The 21,209-nt window shown below is 39.5% G+C and overlaps 1 protein-coding gene across 1 annotated transcript in view; it reads left to right on the forward strand.

The window, feature by feature from the left end:
* PRKAR2A (protein kinase cAMP-dependent type II regulatory subunit alpha) overlaps positions 1-21,209 on the forward strand; it is a 51,825-nt gene that overhangs the window by 9,896 nt on the left and 20,720 nt on the right. Inside the window, exon 2 of the mRNA XM_031606587.2 lies at positions 9,519-9,554. Within this exon, the coding sequence (XP_031462447.1) occupies positions 9,519-9,554 (36 nt within the window). The remainder of the gene's footprint in view (positions 1-9,518; positions 9,555-21,209) is intronic.

A 21,209-nucleotide genomic window follows, 5' to 3' on the forward strand; every position in this document is an offset into this window, starting at 1 on the left:
CTTGCTTCTGTAGAAGTTTTTGGGTTTTTTTTTTTTTACAGTTGCTTCTTTCTGTCTGTCACATGGCCTACAGCACCTGACAGAGTGATTCCAATCTGTTTTTTCTGAGATGGTAAATAGTGAAGAGGCAAAAGAAAACGCTTTTCTGCTGCCTCTCCTCTATGATTGCCCACATTAATTCTTCTTTTCTGTTTGAGTGCAAACATGAGCAGACCACTGAAGAAATGCTAAGTCTAACATTTTTTTGCTTTGCACTGAAACAATTTTGAAGCGCTGATGCAATCATTGGTTGTCTGTTGGCTGAATGTGTGCTCAGGTTTGGGACTGCGCTCAGGGACATCTCTGTTGTCTGATTGTGATTGTTGCACTTCTATGATAACGTGCTCTGCAATGGTGGTGGATGTGCAAGGTGTGCCAGAGTGTGAGTGTGGGCTCGAGCCTGGCTGTGTAAGTGTGCCCTGAGCACAAACAAGTGCCCTTCTGCTGCTGTAGGTCATGTATTTGTGCTGGGAGCTGTAGGAAAGCAGTAGTTAAGCAGTATCCGTTAAGCCAATTAGGCTGCCAGAGAAGGGCATTAGAGTTGGAGCTGTGGGATCACACTGATTTCCTGTTCTTATGTTGCCTGCGTTTGTATAATTGTTTTTGTGGAGACATATCTATATTTTAACAAGTGATGATCTTGAGATTATCATGGTATCATAATAAACATTTTTTGATAAATCTATGGCAAAGACAGTGTAAGAGAAATTCCCATTACAGTGTGTATTGCATAAAAAGCAAATGTTGCTGTTCTTAGCATCCCTATTTCCCATTTACCTACTGGTAAGATTGGTTTGCCAGCAGATCAGCTAGTTGCTAATACTGGGCATATATACACTTTTGTCTATAGGTGGCTGGTTGCTGCCCTGTTTGTTAGAAACTTTAGCGAAGAGTACAAGCTGAAAATATGTAGGTGATAGTGAAAATGTGATCTTATAGTACTGTGACTTGGCAAGGATTTGAAGCAAGTGAAGTTGCTATTAATTTCCTGTTGAAAAAGTAATTATATTGTTCATTCCAGAATAATTTGTCTGACATTATAAGAAAGTATTTTAAATCACTGAGCATAGTTGTTAATTGCATTTTTATTTAGGTGCTCCTACATGCTTAGCACTGCTAGAGTTTTAGATTATGTAAGTGCTTCTAGCTTGACTACACAAGTGAAGTTCAGTTTTCCTTGTCCTGTAAGTACAAATGAGATTTGCTTAATTACTGCTTGTAACAAGTGGTTTGAAGAACTTGTATCAGTTTGTTGGCTCTTTGAAACTTGACTATAAAAGACATTTTGCTTACAAGTGGTTGAAGGTGCTTGTAAACTATGCTAGGTATGGATGGTGTTGTAAAACTGTATCACAGTAGTAAATATTTGATTTTTCTAGATAGCTTTTTATGCCCCAATACCACGTTATTTAAAGACTGTCAGTCTCAGTAGGACTTTATAATAAGGCTGCCAAGCGGCTGCCAAGTGCAGATATCCAACATTTACATTCTGTGTTGTGTGATGGTAGCTGTGACATGATTCCAATTAAAAGCTTGGTCTGCACATTGCAGATGTCTTCTGAATATTAATATGTGCTACAGACAGAGCAGATGGGATCTCTTTTAAAATACAATGCAGTGAATGTAAAATTAAGGCCAGCTTTCTAGTGAAAACAGAAGCAATCAAACACCCCCCTCCCCCTTTCTCTGGTAAATTGCAAAGATATCTTTGTATCATCATCATCTTTCTTTACATATAAGAGGAAATGAATTCTTCTTTATAGACCCAGATAGAAATACAGCATTATGTCTACCTGAAGTTGTCTTAAACGATAAATGTGAAAAGTGTTAGGAATGAATACAACATTTGCTCTGTCTTAAAATATTCCAGTGTCTGAAAGACAAATACGAGGCAATGGATAATAGTTTAAATATAGAATGTTATTTTGGGGAGTTTTGTTGACAGAGACTGCATGGAAGTTTGTGGGTGTGTTTAATTGGGATTTAAAAATGTCACTTGAGGTGTATTAGGAAAGATTAATCTTGACAGGGTGGCCAGCAGGGACAGGAGGTGATTGTCCCCCTCTACTCTGCTCTTCTGAGGCCCCATTTGGAGTATTGTGTTCAGGTCTGGAGCCGCCAGTACAAGAAAGACAGAGAGCTGTTGGAGAGGTCCAGAGGAGGGCCACGAAGATGATCAGGGGGCTGGAGCACCTCCCCTACAAAGACTGGCTGAGGGAGCTGGGCTTGTTCAGCCTGGAGAAAAGAAGGCTGCGGGGTGACCTCATTGCAGCCTTCCAGTACCTAAAGGGAGCCTACAAACAGGAGGGGAATCAACTCTTTGAAAGGGTTGGTAACTGCAGGACAAGGGGAAATGGTTTTAAGTTGAGGGAGGGGAGGTTTAGGTTGGATGTCAGGGGGAAGTTCTTTACAGAGAGGGTGATGAGGTGCTGGAACAGCTGCCCAGAGAGGCTGTGGGTGCCCCGTCCATCCCTGGAGGTGTTCAAGGCCAGATTGGATGGGGCCCTGGGCAGCCTGGTCTAGTATTAAATGTGGAGGTTGGTGGCCCTGCATGTGGCAGGGGGTTGGAGATTCGTGATCCTTGAGGTCCCTTCCAACCCTGGCCATTCTGTGGTTCTGTGAGTGGGAGGGATAGTATAGTATAGTATAACCTGCAACAAAAGAGTGCCAAGAACATCATCAGCATTGTAATGTGTCGCAAAACCAAAGATAGCGTTTAGGAAACAGCAGTCCAGCTGTGAACGTGCATGGGCTCATTGTTTACTGCTATTCCAAGATGGACCTTGAAATGTGAAATAAAATTTTGGCAGCAGGAATATGTTAAAATTCTGGGAAACAGCAGCCTAAGGTGTATTTTTTGAAACAGAGCAGAAGGGTTTCTGTGTGAGTGGGAGCCACAGCTTTCCTCCTCCTGGTGCCATTTCATCCTCCCAGGCAGAATGCAGGAGCACGAGGATGGAGTGGTGGCTGTGCGGAGGGGGGAGGGAAAAGGCAGCGCTGTGCTGAGGGCTGTGAGTTCTGTGCCTCAACTCGCTGGTGGTACTAACGTAGTTGTGACAGGCCTGTCTCCTGCTCTCCTCAAATGTAATTTTAAGACAGCTTTTACTTGAGGCTGCATAAACGCTAAAGCTCATAGCAGCGATAGCGTTTTCTTCTTTAGCTGTGCTACTTCAATGCAGATTTTTCCCCAGGTATGAATTTGCACTGTGTTGGGCTGTGGCAGTTACTGCCTGGCTGGTGTTTCCCACAGCCATTGACCTGCCTTTAAAAGGAGGCTTCCAGCCTCAGCAGGGTGTCCTTGCTGCAGCTTTGTGTGCCTGCCTTGGCCATGGTGCTCTGAAATGGAGAGGCCTTCAGTGTGCCCTTGCTGTTGTTGCGGTTTCCATAATCGTGTAATGTGCTCAGGATAATGGTGGAACTTTTAATTAGGTTTCTGAAAATGCGAAAACAAATGATCACGACTGAGTTTGGCATTATTCACATTGTGTTTTTATTTCCTGTCTTTTCTACTGTTTCTGATGAGTGAGAAGTCTGTTAAGTAGAGAGGTGAAGCCTAAAGCAGGGCTGGTAGGGTAACAGGGCTCTGAGGGCTGGGAAGGGAGGAGGTGGCCCTTCCTTTGGCACTGCCCCGAGGCACTGCTGTGCGCTGCGTGGTTTCTTACAGAGGGAAGTGTTGCGAGGTACCAGAGCTGATAAGATTCAGTATCTTGTCCTGTCTGAGGCATGTCTTTTGAGGAGGCTTGCACTTCTCATTGCTATGGTTGTGCTACTCTGTAGTCTCTATTAATCTTTAACCCTTTCTAGTTTTTTCTTGACAAAGAATCTTTATACAGCTTGCCTCCAAACTGTTTTCAATTCTTTTACTTCTCATCATAGGGTTAATGCTTGCTTTGTAAGCTAGCAGCATTCTGCCTCTTAGTTTTTTCTTAATACTATTAATATGACTCCTATTATTTTCGTATTTCTGAAATGCCTTTCTCTTTACTTGGGCTTCAGCAGCAGGATTAAACTTCCCCTTTTCACTCAGCAGTAACCTGACTGCCTTGCCTGGCCTTGCTGTGCCTTCCAGGGCCTTGTGTCTTCTGGCAATACTTGGGCGAGCTGACATCCCTGCTTGTATCTCCTCCTCCTTTGCAGCAGCATCCTTCTTTTTCTGTGCAGTGTGGAACTTTATTAAAAAAAAAAAAACAAACAAATCCAGCCTTTCATTTCATACCCTGGCAGTTCTGTTGCAGTATTGGCACACTGTTACATCTCTGATCACTGTGAAATGCATCCTTTCACCTGAGATCACACCTTAGCACTGGGAATTTGTGTAACCCCTTTTCTGTAAAACAAATGCACGCATCATTGTGACCTGTTTGGTCTTTGTAATGTAGATCATGCTCATAAAAATCAACTCCAGAAGCAAGGAAGTGTGGTGTTTGGCTAGATCTGAACAGTCAGCAGGAAATAGGAGAGGGGTGTGTGGGTCAGCCATTGCCATGTCAGATAATGCTGAATGCTGCTCGATAGCTATTCGTTCTCCTGTACCTGGGCTTCAGTTAGGCTGTGTTAACTCCTGAATTGGGAGTGCGGGCTTCATTGCGTAGAGGACTGTGGTCCTTCTTGGTACTGAATTAATATCTGCTGATGAACATAACCAAAACCATACCATGCACCATAGTGCATTCAGTCATGAAATGGGAATGCTGAAATAGTGGTATATTTTTTCTGAAATGTCTTTGATATAAAAAAACAAAAACCTTTTAGTAGTGGCTGTTAAGATGTTATAACCAGAGGTTTCCCCTGATTCCTTCCATCAAGATTTATGGCTTTTTAAAATGTATCAGCTATTTCAAGTCTGCCCATCCCAGAGTACATCATATTTTTTCTTCTTTCTTAAATAAAACAGCTGACCAAGAATAGCAGAGCAGCTTTAATGTCTTTGTGAAACATCTTTTTTTAACTGACATAGCTGCCTTGCTTGTTCATCCAGCTTCTCCCTTTAGAAGTAGTCAATACTTCCATTTTGTCAGTAATTTTTAAATATAAATTAAAAAAAAAAATCAATTAAATTGGAGACCACATGTGGTGCTACTTTGGTTTTATGTTTTATCTCTAGCTGAGTTCTATTTTTAAACACTATGACTGAAAAAGAGTTAATGCCTATGTTTTATTGAAATATTTAATATTAATGTAATTTTGTGATTGTTTTCCAACTTAATACATGTAAAAGCATCTTACAGGAAGGCCAAGTGTTTGGATACTTTATTTTTTTTATCAGTACTGATCACAGAGAACTGCCTTGTACTACTTAGTTATTGAAAAACTTGTTTAGGTTAGCATTTATTGCAGTCTGATTGCATGGTGAAAGTCTTGATTCTTTTATAGCACACTGATTTAATTACTAGGTAGCCTTAAATGTTGATGCTTGAATCTTTAATTTTTCTCACAGCAGTGATGGCTCATATTCATGTTAGTCCATTAACATCTTGGTGAGTAGGAAAAGTCTGACAGCTGCAGCCTGGCACTTCCTTATCGTAACTTGATACAGCATTCCGTACAGACAGTCACACCTCGGGTTTATGCTTCACTCTACTTCTGGTATTTAAGTTCTCATAGTTCCTAGTGGCAGCTCTCATGTTGTTTGGTGATCTGCAGTGCTTTGTTCAAAAAGAGCAGTTTGCAATCAGTTTTTCTCTTTGTTCACACAGGATGATTTTGCCCCATTATTTAATGGGACAGTGCTCTGGAAGTGACTGATGTTTTGCTACTGCTGTTAGAACTTAGGGAGCTCCTCTACTGAATTCATGTGACCCTTCATAAACTTTGCTCCATCTTTCATGAGGGAACTTTCAAAAAGTATTTGAGTTGGTCAGGCTGTTGCCTGGAAGATCTGTGATAAAGGAAATCAATTTTCTGGGCACACAAGAACTTTACTTAGTCTGTCTGTATAAATTATAACCACTATCAGAAGCAATCAGTGTGCCTTTTTCCCCAGTTGTAATTAGAGAAGCATTCACAGATCCTGGTAAAAAAAAAAAAGCAAAGTCCTTTTGGAATAGGAGCAGTGTTTTCATTTAAGGTGTCTAGTACAGAGTGGTAACCTCTCGTACTCTGCATGCCTGGAATGCCAGTTCTTCCTTTGTCCCTGAGTTTTTTTTCCTGTGACCCTGGGCAAGTCTTTTGAGTTTTATTTATCCTTTCTGTAGGAATGTAATGTTCTTTGTATGTGGAGGAAGAGGATAGCAGTAGCTGGGGATGGCTGTTGTCGTTTGTCTGTACTTCTCAAGCTTTAGTGCTTTCTGTAACCTCACAGAGTTTGTAAACAGTGCAGACCAATGTCTCACACTATTACTGTGTTAATGCAGCTTGTAAGAAGCTTGCTGCTATTCTTTGCCAGTCACTTTTCAGTGCGATCCCACATGTTGTAGGGTTGGGGTTAATTCCCTTATATCCGTTTTGTGAAGTTGAAGAACAGTTTTATTGTCAATTGTTTATCCAAATACTGTAATTGTTGCTTTGGTTTTTAGAGCAAGGATAAAAGCAGGTAATATCTGTGTACTTTTTCACATATGGGGCTGAGTGTTCACACCTGCCTTCAGCAATGGTTGCAGATCGTGTAGCTCAGGCATGGCTAACCAGGCTTCACTGTTAGCTGACTGAAAGGAAGTCTCAGCACCAAGCAAACTGAAGAATGTTGGAGAATTCTCTACTTTTTTTTTTTACTTTCCAAAAATATTTTTAAAACAAAGTTGACCAAACCCCAAGAAGCTACCTCAGTGGTTCCAACAACACTGAATACCAGTCTCTGCCTGAGGTTTTATATCCCTAATTTTTGAATGAGAGATGGAGCCACTGAGAAGCAGTACTACAGCTGGTGGTGTGGTGATAGGGCTTTTTGCTATTGATATCAGTCACGTTTGTGGCTTTGACATACAGAACGTTTGATATTGATCTCATGCAAATATTCATATCAATTTACTAAATAAATGCAGCATACACCCTTCAGGAAGAATAATTGCACAGTCTTTTATTAGCAAATGTGTGTTGCTAATTTTTCAGAATTGGCTGTTTGAAGGTAGCTCACCAGTTTCAAAAGCATTTCTTACTGAGTGACTGCATAGGATTATATCTTCCTTGTGTGTACGTATATGGTGTCCCTGCATGTGAATGAACACTCACTACTAACATTTTCCTTAGTGCAGGAAGAGGAGAATATGAGTCAGGTTAAGTGATACCAGTATGAAGTTGTTAGATACTTATTAAATATTTGATTTAAGCTAGAGAACTTAGTGGTTTTAGAAATAAAATCTATAATAAAAAGAATCCCACAGCCAGAAACTTGGAATTTTCTCCACCAGCGAAACCGCCCTGAAGCGTTCCTGTCCTGTGCTTAATGAAGTCCGCGCTTCAGGTTGGTCTGAGAAACACGTCTGTGTTCAGCAGAGGTTTCTGACTTCTCCAACAGCTGGGGGATGTTGGTGGCCAAAGTCTGTTCTGGCAGAAGCGTGGGATGTGAGCACACAGCTTGATGCCTTTCTGCTGTTGATGTCACTTGCCATCGGTTGCCAGGGAGGAAATGGGGCTGTTCTGGTTTCTTCTGGTACAATGGTTTGATTTGCTGCAGTTTTTGTTGCCTTTCCCCAATTAGTCCTTGGCTGCCACAGCACAAGCAGAAATGAGCCCTGTGCCAAAGATAGGAGATGTGTGGTGGTTCTGCAGTGGTGAGCTTTAGTGCTGCTGCATGGGGTTTGGACCTAGAGAGAGTTACAATACAGTCCTCATAGCAACCTCTTTTTATTGTTCTGATTCCTTTAATTATCGTGTAACTGACCTGAGGCACAGCCCTGGTGTGCTGTTGGGTATTCTAAATCTGGATACAAATAGAATGAATTGTTTCTTTTCTTTAAAGTAGCGCTTTTTTTTTTTTTTTTTTTTTGTATTTGTTGCAGGCAGGGGCTTTTACTGAGGGTTGGTGTGTTGGATTCTGTGTCAGAGTGGAGAAGGATGCGCGCTCTGCATGCTGCGTTGGTATCAGAGGTTACAGTTGTAACCTATCAACGTGCTTTAACCTAATGAGTTATGCTTTAAATTAGATGCCCTTTTATGTTTAGTGTAGGAACTATTTCCATGTAGGCTGGGCTCGCTGTAATGTGTTGGTCCCTGCTGCCCTATCTAATTCACCCCTATCATATTCAGTGGCGTCTGCTTGCAGCCCAGCGTTGCTGCGGTGCGACCATCGTGAGCTGTGCTCTCAGCACCCCTCAGTGCCAGGCATGGGAGCGGCCGTGTGCTGTCTGTGCAACACTGGAAGTAGTCATAGACAAAGAGCTTTTCCCTGGTAAGCCAGAATAAAAGAAAAGGTAATCTTCAGAAGTAGGAAATGTCATGTTTTAGCTCCTTAGCACAGGAATAGTCATCGTCTGACAACGTATAAAAGTGATCCTGAAAGTTTATACGTGTTAAAACTGTCACAAGTGTGAGGAAAAGCAAACTATCGATTTAATCTTAAGTGCTTTGTGGAGGCAGAATAATAGCACTCTTTACTGTCCTTAAAAGGTTATGTTTTTTTGCTCGTTTTCAACACAGTGGAGTACTTGGTGCTGTGTCGATGGCACTGATCCCTGCTTTGAGATAAAATAACCAGTCTAAAAGAAGCGGTGGTCTCTGGAAAGTGCTTTTCTGTGGAACCCAAAGTATGTCAGAGCTTTCTGTAACTGTGTCATTCTTTTCAATGTTACATGCTCTTAGACATGAGTAACAAGTGTGTGGTCAAAAGTGGAAAAGAAAGATACTTGTGCTTCAATCAATCTGAGCTAACCAGAAATCTTGTTCAAGGGATTCAATCAGTAGTCAGGAAACTCATTTATATGCTACAGCTCCTAAAGAGAATTGGATTCTGTTTTTTATGTGATGTAATTTGGTTTTGTTTTTGCTAGTCAGTGGGGATAAATTGTATCTTTACATGCTTCTATAAGCTTAGGCCTCAACGGATGTTTGTTCATGATCTTAGTTTTTGCATTGCTACAATAAAATGTCATGGTGCGTTTTAAGTCAGGTTAGTCATTACTTGTGGCAAACTGAATTTGAGTGGAAAACTTTGGGCTAAAAGTATTCACATCAGGAGGTGAGACTCGTTAATCATTTAATTGGAATGATTATGACCTAGATGAGGTGTTTTTACCATGAAGATGATATTTTGTTTTGAAATTAGTATTTGTCTTGCATCTTAGAACCATGAATGGGTTGGGTTGGAAGAGAACTTAAAGATGGTCTAATTCCTCAGTGATTGCCTTCTGGAAGGTATTTCAGCTAAATATGTACTGGTTGGCAAGTAGGTGGATGAAAGCTTTATATTAAAGCACTTTTATTTGTTTTTAAGAAACTTTTGTATGGGATTTCTGTAGTAAAAATGTACTGTAAATTTTCAAGATGATGACTTTGAATTCTTGATAATAAATAGCATTTGTAATTTTGTTTTGCTTATTTTGCAGCTCCAGTCATTAACCGATACAACAGAAGAGTATCAGGTATGATTTCTTATTAAGAATTTTATGTCTCTGACAAAGTTCTGAAATGTTTATTTGACTGGAAGAATTATATTTAAAGCAATCTTTTCTCTTTATTACTATTTTATTTATCATGCTGCTTGTGGTATTTTTATTTCATATAAAATATCTTCAACATGTATGTAGTAGTTACAGATTCTCTTTTAGACTACTTTATTTGAAATTTGGAGTGATTAACCCAGACAGCTATGATTAGCTGCCTAAAGATAACCAAATGCCCGTGATTACTTGGGGTACTAATGCAGATTCTAAGGATATGTAAAACTGTGGAAGATGGACTTATTTATCCCTGTTGCTCCAAACTGGAAACAGCTGTGGAAATAGAGATAAGGAATTGTGCTTGTAGTTCTTTGTGTTTTGATACATGTAGCAGAGCTTTAAAGCCAGCTTGTATCGATTTTCAAACTGCAGAGAAACTTCAGTAAGGAAAAAACCTTGTTAATTAGTGAATTTTCACTTAGGTGTTTAGTTATTAAAGACCTAAACCAGGAGTTCTTCAGGTGCTTGACTCCACAGGCAAATGCTGCTTTAATTATTGTAAATACATAGCTGTCATTCTTGAAGACTTACTCAAAATACAAATTCTCCTTAACACACGGGTGGGATTTGGTCAGGAGGTTTATTAGTGCTTGTTTTGAAAACTTTGAGTAGATGAGTTTACTCAGTTCTGGCCTATGCAGTACTTCAGTAAAATTCTTTTAGAACATCAGGGCTAATAAGACTGCTTGAGAAAAGGTGAGCTGTTCAGAAGGTCAGGCAAACCTTTACGCTTAAAAATTACTGTAATTTTTCTCCGAAAGAACAGCAAATTTTATTTATCTGTATTTTTTAAAATCATTAACCAAAAGAGATATTGCTTTCATATCCCATATATGATAACTCAGTTTCACATGCTGTTGTTTCTTTCCTATCCTGTAGTGCTGAGACCATGCAGATTGATTGATGGAGATGGTTCTGCTTACTTGCACTCACTGTTTCTGCTATTGTTACTAGTTATTTATTTTCTAGGAAAATGTGGAGGGAGAGAGTGGTGACTTGCTTGGCATTAAACTCTTCCAGGTGCTTTGGTAGCTGAAAAGGCTCTGCAGGGAATCCCAATTGCTTCTTGACCAGAGAAGAACAGCTCTGTGTGCTGGTCAGAGGCACAGCCTGCAGAGCAGGTGGCCCTGGCTGGGAGGTAAAAAAAACAAAAACAAAACAAAACAAAAAAAATCCATAGGCTTTGCAGGAGGGTCATCCTGGGAAAAGGGAGCTTATCTAATCATGTTGGTGCAATTCATAGATGTGCAGAGTGGTAAAGCAGTGTTCTTTTGCAGAGAAACAGCCTTTTCCAGGAAGTGCTAGGAGTGAGAAAGAAATGGGAGCTCAATGTTCTCCTAGAGCTGATATAATGGATTTGTTACTTGTGTATGGCATGTTTGGCCACATAACATTGAGGTTCCGTGGCAGGCACACAGACCACAAGCAGTGTGTCTGTCAGTACTAATTTGGATACAAGCTAGTTGACTGACTTGATTAAAACAATCCTCTATTTAGAAAATAATAATCAGTGCCTTTGTAGAAAATAAAAAACAAAAAAAAACCCATGAAAACAACAAAACAACCATCACCACCATCCCTAATTTTAAGATCTATGGGCTGCAAAAAGCTGTGGTGCTAATTACCCACTATAACACTTGCTGCTGCTATAAGTGAATTAGCCAAGTCTGAGCCTTTTGCTGGTATACGTAATTCATGTTGCACTACTTGTCCACTGACTCAGTCTGCCCGGGCTTGGTTTGGTCAGCCCGAGAGCCATACCAATTCCTGCCTGCCTAAGAGCTGGATTGTGTTGAAATTCATTCTTGCTTGATTACATTTCTTGATCTTTTTCCAAGCGTAGGGGCTCCTCTCAAACTTGTTTTTGTTAATGAGGTCCCTGTCCATAGTGAAAGAGACTGCAGAGGATGCTGGTGTGTAGCCTGGCCCTTGGTTAGTGACTGCAGGCTGAGTGGGGGAGGTGGGAGACACCAGTGATCCCTCCTTTCACAAGGAGTAATTGAAGGGAAGAGAGAGCACTGTGATCAGTCCTACTATATGATATGTATGATAATAGTCCTACTAACTGATATGTGAAATTGAGGAGAATTTGCTACCTACAGTATATGAATGAAAGTTAACTGTGTTTTTGGAAGGAAGAGTGTCACGCCTACTTCAGTCTCAGTTGGGCAGTTTCTCCTCCTTTTTTAGTTTTAACATTTTTCAAAAAAGTAAACTTTTTTGCTAAATTTCTATATTGCCATTTCTAGACACCTTAGAGTCATTCCACAAAACACCCACTCTCCAGCAGGCTTGCTGACTTCCTCACAGGATTAAAAAAAAAAAAAATCTGACAAAATGACACCCATACTATAGACCTGTGACAGATTTTTCATCTATTTTCTCTGATTTCATTCTATCCAAGTGACCTGCTGTAGTTTGTTTCTATTGCATATGCATGTATTCCCTTCTCAATCTACTTCCAGTCCACGTGGGATTGGGATGAGATTGTAATTTTCACATTCAAGAACTATGTAAGTAGAATAATTAAATTGTATAATCTAGGGAATCTGGTTCTTTCCCTGGTCTTATGCCAACAAAACAACGTGACTGTCAGAATCTGTAACTATCTTCATGTTAATATAAAATGTAATAGAAATGGACAAGAGTTGCTTTGGCTAGTGCTTCAGTGGGGGCTGCAAGGTCTCAAGGAAGTGGAGAGGATCAAGTTTGCTGTCTGTGGAATTGTGTGCTAAGCCCTTTCTGAAGATAAAACTGCTGTATAAGTGTTTATATTTAGGAAGGATAATTTTGTTTAAATGTTATTGAGTCCTGTTTTACTGTGTATGGCCAATAAAAAAATCAGGGATTTGTGAAACCAAGTTAGGAAATTCATGGTTTACATGGTTTTTAACAACAAAAAAAAAGTGCAGTGTTTCTCCTAAGGAGAAATGCATGTTTTTAAGGTTCCGAATGCTTCCTGCTGAAGAACAATGACAGAATTTCATTTGTGCCCTTCTAATAAGTGTCATATCTTACAAGCATCTTACTCTTTCAAACTCCTCCAGGCACAGGAGTGGTCCTTCCTGATGTGCAGTGTCAGAAGGCATTGGGAGGCTTTGCATGGGGGAGCAAGGAGCAGGCTTCCCATACAGATTGTGGAGTTCCCATCCTTGGAGATGCTCGGAAGCCACGTGGATCCAGTCCTGGGGGTTTTTAGTGGCAGGTTTGGACTGGACCATCTTCAATCTTTTGGGATTCTATGGAACAGGAAAGAGTTATGTTTTCTCAAGTTATACTAGTTTTAAAATATTAAAAAAAAAAAGTCATTGTCAAAACTCATGGGAAAATTCTCCATCTTGATGCTAAGGAAAAGTTTTGAACTGGGTTGTTACTGTTCCACAGAATTAGGTTGAAAAGGAGCTCTAGAGGTCACTTGGTCCAGCAAGCCTCTGCTTGAGCGAGGCCATTCAGAACAGGCTGCCCAGGGCCATGTCCAGGTCGCTTTTGAAGATCTCTGAGCAGATGTTGTTTCTTGGTGCCGTGCCCAGGCTCCCTTCATCTTCCTGCTCTTATCTGTGTGCTTGCTGCCTTTTAAAGAGAGAAATAAGTTGAGAAACACTGAGCATGGGAACAGTCTGCACAAAGCAGAGGAGGCTGTTCAGTCCTCATAAGCACGTGCTTAGCCTTATTGAGGGAGGAAAGTTACCTCCTTTGCTCCGTGGTCAGTCCAAAAACCTGCAGTTTTCAGTTTGTGCTGCTTGTAGAATTCTTCTACCACAGTTTCAGCTCAGAAGTTTTCTAATTTCAAATACATTTTGTGAATTTAAATCTGTATTTGGTGTTTGCGAAGCATGTTTTAATTCCTTTTTGGTATGTTTTTTGTTTTTATTTCTATGGGATTTGCTGTAAACTATTTTCCTCTTTCTCACTGAAACATCTCTTTTGAATTACATGGCAGTATTTCAGAGTGAGCTGGGATTTTAACAAAAGGGCAGTTAGCAGCATTGGTCATTTCTTGAGCAAAGCTCAGGTTGTGTCACTGTCTCAAGGTCACAGCTTGTCACTGTGTGATTGCAAGGCATTCTGAGTCTGCAACTTGGCCCACTCCAACTGCTTTCACGAATGAAGAAATGATGAAATAGAATCATAGTTTTGCTTTTAATCAGTGTGAAGTCTTTTTTTTCAGCTTCATCTTACTACTTTTTATGAGCAGTCAGAGCACGTTTCAGCAAGTACAAGTGTGTATGTATATGAGCATTACTGTTTCTTTCATTTCCCTGTCCAGAGATATCTAAAATCCATTTCCTTTCATTTGAAAAATCAGCACTGCCTGGTGTAATTCCTGGATTCAAGTGCCTTTATTGGTCTTACTGTGAAGGAAACATTGTCTCTTATTTTATGATGTACAGTATTATTGCTGGGAACCATAGCAAAGTGCTTAGTAATGAATAAAGATTTTCTGTGTTGAACACTTGGAATTACTGCACTTTGTGATAGAAATTATCTACATTAATTCTTATGTAAATATTTTTATCAGTGTGATAATTGCATAAGCAGCTGTCACTCAGTTATTAATATTCAAAGAATCTGGCAGTGACCTTAGGATTGCCCTGTATCCCCAGCAATATTGCATTTGGAATGAGTCCTTGAAATTGCTCTTTTGCTTTTTTCTAGCAACATGAGACAACGGTAGGGATTTTTCATCTTCATGTAACATTTTAACATGGTGTTTTCACAGGGTGTAGGTATAGAATTTTATCCGTCAGTCATGTGCAAATTGATGCCCTGTGACAGTTCTTGACTTCTGTTCCTCACAAGGTGAACTTTCATAAGAGATTTACATGTTAGCTGATGCTTCAAACTCATCATTTCTTCTCCATTTTGACAGTGGGGGACTCTTCTTTCAATTCTCTTCATTTTTCAGTCTGCTACCAAAGATGAGCAGTCATCTCATGCAGTAGATATGTTATTTAAGTCTGATATCTCTCTGGGCTTTGCAATGAGGTAGAGCATTTTCTTCACACCCTGGCAAGCTGAGATGTCAGGATATGATAATATTATGCATAGTAAAATGTTCTGAGTAACTTTTATCCTTTTAAAATGACAGCTCTAAAAATCATTTTCTAGGAAAGCTCTTATATTAATTATTGCCATGCATCATGTTAGTGTTCAGTTAAAACAAAACAAAGCAGTTTAGGGATCCTGTTTAAAGAACAGACAAACAGAAAACACCAACAAAAACAACAGCAAACAACAAGAATGTCTAAATAACAGCAATGAAACAAGAAAACGAGGAAACACCTTTTATTTTATTTACTGTATTTTTTCTTGGAGGATGCTATCTCCTACTTCAGTGATAAAATCTCACCACCTCATATCATCAAGGGAGGATGTGAGTGTGGCTCACTTTCTCTTTGCGTTCTGCTTCCTAGACTTCTCGTTATCACAGGATGACTTGAAAATCACGTTCTGGTTCAAATTCCTGTATTGATTTTTCACTGTATTACAAACTTAATAGCATGATTTCTGCTGACAGGTTTTGAGGCAGGTGATGAATTTTTCAGCTCAGAAATCTTTCAGTTTACTTTTTTTTTTTTTTTTTTTTTTACAAATAACTTAAACAGCTTTCCTCCTTTGACAGCCTGATACCTGTTTCATGGTTTGTTTTTTTTTTTGTTAGCCCTAATGGTTGCAGAACTGGTATCATAACTAGAGTGAAAATAATTCATTTTGAAAAATGTTGATATGAGCAAAAGCCAAGTGTGTGGGATGACAGATGAAAGTGGTGATAAATTGTGTGGGTGCTCTCATGTAAGAAAGTGCTTGAATCATTAGTTGTTCAACATTAAAAAAAAAAAGCCTGTTTTCTGTTTGCAATATTGGGACTTGTTTAAAAATTCTTGGCATGTAATTGGCATTCAGTGAGTAATGAAAAGCTTATTTTTGGAAATTAGCAGTTGTGACTTCACAATTGCTTGGATCTCACACTGCTGTGAATAACTTTGTTTGTGGTTTTCTAGATATTTTTTAATGACACAAAGGAATACAACACCTAATGAGCTTCCGTATTTAAGGTTTAAGTACAGCATCTGGTTGCACCTAATCTGACCCAATCTCTACAATTCAGGTGTGAGTAAGTTGTGCTACAACAGAGTGGATTCTATTCAGGTTTTTTTGTTAAATCCTTCTAAATAACTGTTCATTCTTAGTGTGTTCTGTAGTGATTATAGTTGGTCCATCTGAAGCCAATATTTTAACTCAAATTAGTCCTTTTTATTAGTCCAGAGATTGTCATAACTATGCACATTTAATAAGCAGTTTAATTAACCAAGGATTCATTTTTTCAGAAGTACTCAGATGGCAAAAGGTGTAGATGATTAATTCTGTTACATTAAATGTCATTAAGCACATATGTAAATCCTATTCTGTATCTTTCATTGAAAGGTTACTTAAATGCTAGTCTATATACTGAAATATGGAAGTACTTTTGAAAATCTCAGCCTTCAGCTGAATTCTGTGTAACTTCATTGTCACTTTTTTGATGGGTTGTAATAGGGATCACATGGAGATTCTATAGAGGTTGCTTTTCTCTTCTGTAGAGCACAAAAGTTGTATTTTATCATTTGAATTAAAGCCCAAATTGAAGTATTCCCACGTAGTCTTGTTGTGCACAGTAAAAGGAAAGCAGAATGCTGGAGGAAATGTCAAAATGCATGTCACACAAAGGGAGTTTTATTCCTAGTGCAAAACATGATGCTGTGATGTGTATATTTGGGGTGGCCTCAGGAGTTAAATGTATCTGAGCACTGTATCTGATGGAAATCTGAAAGAGCGTTCTCTGTATTTTCAGAAGCCTCTCTGTCATTTTTTTAGCTCCAGAAGACCTCAGTGAGACTGAACACACTCGAAATAATGCAAAGCTTCAGAGATCAGCATGCTGAAAACCACAGGGAATATACTGTGCTTAAAGCCAGTCCCAGTTTGGAAATCCCATGACTGCTTTTGTAGTGGTTTCATTTAAAGAGAGTCTTAAGAAATCAAGACTTGACTGTGGGAGATTGCTTATGCGTAGGTATTTGGCTGCCTGAAGCACTTAGCTAATTCAGATCAGCGTGTTGGTGTGTATGTTTCCCATACCTCTGGGTTTTGGTACAGAATGGAGTTAAGTCTTAAATTCGCTAATCTGTGTTGGAAAAAGACGGAACTAATCGCTTATAAATGAAGTGTGCAGCTTTTAACTGACGAAGTTCTGCCTTCCTTTAGCCTTCTGCCAGACTAGCTCAACTGTGGATTTCCTATAAATGAAATCCATTTGTTCAGCGAGCCGCTAAGGTTGGGAGTTAGCTCATCCTAAAGGGAATTGCATCACGTCACAGAGCTGTGCATTCCCAATTACTAGCAATCACAAGAGCTGCTCCATGGTGACAGTAGATGCTGTTCTAGTAGGTTTTGGTATGGGTTTTTTTTCCCCTCAGTGGATTGAACGGTAGGTTTTTGCATTCTCTGCTTTGCGTGCATACTTGGACAGGGTGCGGGCACCAGAAAGCACAGGGACCTGGGAGCTTCCCCATCATAACTGCACACAGTTCTTTTGTGTCAAAACCGTGGGCATTTTAGATTGTTTGCATCTATACAGGTGAGCAAGGCAGTACTTATTCCTTTAAGGGTAATGGGATTTTTCATCTATTTGGACGTTGTCTGCAAATCCTTAAAAATCATTTGGAAGTTGCTAAGCCATTCATTTCTGAAATGCCTTCTGACACTGACATCATTTCTCTGTCACAGTAGGTGCTAGAAAGATGGGGGTAATTTTCATTGCTGAATATCTGCTCTCTTCTAACGTGCAGCACTTCAATGCACTTTAGCTAAGATCCTGGTGTTTCTTTTTAAAATATTAAGTGCTTCATTGCAGGCTGAACAGTTCATGTATCAGGATTGCAAGTATAAAACCAGAAAAGGACCTTGGTCTGGAAGTTGAAAGAGGGATGTACTTGAGCCATTTCTTGGAACCTGTAGTGTTTTAATGTAACCTAAATGTAAAATGAACAATCTCCATGTTCAGTTTTTAACTGAGATACGAAGTATTGTAGTGTTTATTGGGCCCATAGGCATTTCTATTGTTTAGTTTCTTGTTTTCCCTGCATCAAGTAAAGCATTCAGAAATGAGGTAAGATATATGTAACTGGCTAAAACAGAGAAGATCATGAAAGCAGAAGGCTTACTTGCACAATTGTGAAGCTGGGTGCTCTGAAATAGTAGTAGCATCATGTTTTCCAGGAGGCCTTTTTTTATGGGTGACTATCTCATCGGTAAGGCTCTCTTAGAAGGCCTGAACAAGGTCAGCAGTGTTTATCCATTTCAGTCTTCTGATTTCTTAACTTGCAAGAATAAAGTGTGCTTCTTTTAAAATTCTTGTGCTGCACCACACACAGTGCTGAAGTATGAAATACTCTGCTACCCCTTTGAGATTTTGTTCAAATGTATTAAAGGAAACAGAAGTAACAATTTCACAGTTTAAGATCTAAGGGATAATATTTTGGGTTTGATTGTTCCTGTGTCAGAGCTATAAGCTCCTTTGATGCTGCCACATGAAAAGCTTTCTTCTTTTTCCATCATTGCAATGATAGAAGGCTTTTTGCTGTTCTTGTTTTTCATGCAGACTCACTTTTTTTGCTGCCAGGTCCAAAGCAGATCAGTGACTGATCTGATGATTAAGCCTTGTAGATAAGGAGTTAAAAACATTTTTTATTGATCCAGATGAATTTAGGAGAAATACTTGAAAAACTCATTCAGAATATGTAAAATAAATGTGCATATGAAATAGATGTTTTCATTTTAAGGAGCTTGTTACACTGCCTGCACTTAGGCATCTTGGGAGAAAAGGTATGTGTGAATGTAGAGATGGATTTCCTATAAAGGAAAAAAGAAATAAACAAAACCCACACATTAAATGTCCATAGTGGGAATGGGTATTTTCAAGTTGGATTATGGAATTAAGCAATATTTTGGTGGAGCCAGATAAACATTTTTACCTTCTCTTCCCTTAAATTAACTGTATTTTGTATCTTGAGAGAAATAGAATAATTCTGCCTGTGAAGAATTGAGTAGATTTTATTTTACTTTTATAATTGTGAAGTAAGATCTTTCCAGAACTAAAAAATGATTATTTTTTCCTTTGCCACCTAAATTATTTCTAAATATTCCTCAAATAAAATTTTTTACATTTCATTTGACATATATGGTCATGCAGACAGTGCTGTGTTTGAATAGTTTGTGTCAGGATCTGACAGATCTGGGGGAGTTGGCTCTTTACATCCCAGTCACTCCAAGTTGAGTCTTGGCTTTGACTCCTGGAGCACAAGGGATGGATCTGTTGTTGTCTGTGACATGGTGAGATCTTTAACTCAGGAAGTAAAGTGTGATTTCTAAACTAAAAAATTCTGATCTATACAGAAACAAAAGTGAGGGGAAACTTTAATCTGTTTCCCTAAGTACAGCAAATCACATTGAGTGCTGTTGAAGACCCTTGTGCAGGTTCTGTATAAGCTTCTGAAGTTCATCTCTGCTACGTCATTTTGGAAGTGCCTGCTTTAGCAACTCAGCTGTGAAGGAGCAGTGAGAAGCCTCTGGAAGTGGTCACCTCTCCAGCTGCACATCCTTACAGGAGGGGCTGTACAAATACATCATCCCCTGGGGAACAGAAATGGCTGGAGCTTTGCCAGGTTCTGAGGCAAAGAACAACAGCCTGAAACATCATGTGAGATTACTGATCTGAATGAGTAGCTGGAAAAGTTGCTCTATGTGTGCTGCTCTGGGTGGGTTTTTAGTGATGGATTTTGTCGGACAGACTGGAAGTGATGCATCCTAAGGTTGTGGCCCTGCCTGTGGCCAAGGGGGGGTTGGAACTTGATGATCCTTGGGGTCCCTTCCAACCCAAGCCATTCTATGATTTAGTAAGTACAGGAGAGTAACAGCGATGCCCCAGCTGTGAGGGTGGTATGTGTTTCACACACACACTTTGCTTATGAGAGCTGAAGTCTTCTGAAATTTGCATGGAGTGTAAGGACTTTGATCTTGACAAAACATACTTCGCAGAATGATATCTTGCGATTGATTCAGGCTTGCATGAGCAAAGTGTTTCTACTGGCAACCTTCTCTTGCAACTTTTAATTCTTTCTCTGCCTCTTGTTTCCCCCCACCTCTGCCATTCACAGCTTACGTCACTGCTGCAGCCAAAAAGATCGTTCTTGCTTTCAGATGCTGTCACCTGCATAACAGAATATAGATCTGAGCCTTCAGCAGTGTTAACAGATGTGCCTCCTTGAAAGCCAAAGAAGGTGCTGTATGAGGAGAAAGCTAAACTAGCTGTAGAAGCTGCACAAGCAAAGAGGAAAAAAAAGTAAATGTTAGGTTAAAAGCTTGATTTAAAAATATATATATATATATCTTAATGCTTCTGAAAATTGAAAACTTTTATGCTGTTTCAAAGCTGTTTGAATTCTGTGGGTAGTTTTGGAAAGACACTTGGTCTGCATGTAGTGCATATGTGCTGATACAGCTGTGCTGTTGGAATCACATTCATACTTAGCATTTGCTCAAGGGCAGAGCTGTGCTGAAAAGTCTTACATAGGAAAGGTGTGAGTTCAGACATCACTTATTTCAAGACATTTGTGAGAATTAGGTTGCACATTAAGAAAAGCTTTTTCCCTGGCAGAGCATTGCTGTGCTGCGACTGGGAAGCCAGTGAGCTGTGGGATTTGTACCCGGGGAGGTTCCCAGGTCAGCCCTGGTCTGGCATTGAAGGTAGCTCTTCTGTAGGGCTGGTTTGGGCTGAATGACTTTCAGAAAGAGGTCCTTCCATTTGGTGCTTTGGTGAGTCTGAGAAGGCAGTACTGCTTCTAATGCTTCTCCTTTTGAGCTTGTCTTTGAGTACCTGTTTCACTGGGATATTGCAGTAGTTAAAGTGTTAATTCAGACACCTGTAGATAATGGTAGAGCAAGTATAATTTTGCTCAGCCAAGGTAAAAGATCAAATAGCTTTCCATTGAGGCTGTCTGCTGCCATTTGCAAACTGCTAATTTTTGGGAGCCCTGAAATTAACTTCCATGGGATAGTTATAAGAATTCTTTACAATCATAAGGACAAAGAAATGGTGCTGTTTCTGGAGCACAGAAAACAGGGATTTATTGTATGAACAGTAAGTGCTCTTAAGATAGCTAATGATTACATAGTTGGGGTTTTACATTGTGGTGCAATAAATGCAGTGCTTGTATTGTATTCCAGTCTGTTTGTATCCAGGAAAAAGAAAGGAATCAAGATGTGATTTGCTAGAAAAAACTTGCTTTTTTTTTTTCTTTTGCTGCCTAAAAGGTACAGGTTTTTTCTAGCAAATTATGCTAACTTTGCAGCTTTTTTTTAAACATGATGATGAGGTCAGTAGTTGCATATAGATTTTCAAATTATTTGCAAGTTGCTGAATTTGAGGCCTTTCTTTCTTTTCCAGTCTACTTATTTTTATTTATGCTTTCTAAGTCCATTCAGTTGTTACATGTCACTGCAGTGAGCTCCTGGGCATTCTGCCGAGATTTCAGTCTT

The sequence above is a fragment of the Phasianus colchicus genome, chromosome 11 (assembly GCF_987193195.1).
Source record: "Phasianus colchicus chromosome 11, bPhaCol1.hap1.1, whole genome shotgun sequence".
Classification (NCBI taxonomy): domain Eukaryota; kingdom Metazoa; phylum Chordata; class Aves; order Galliformes; family Phasianidae; genus Phasianus; species Phasianus colchicus.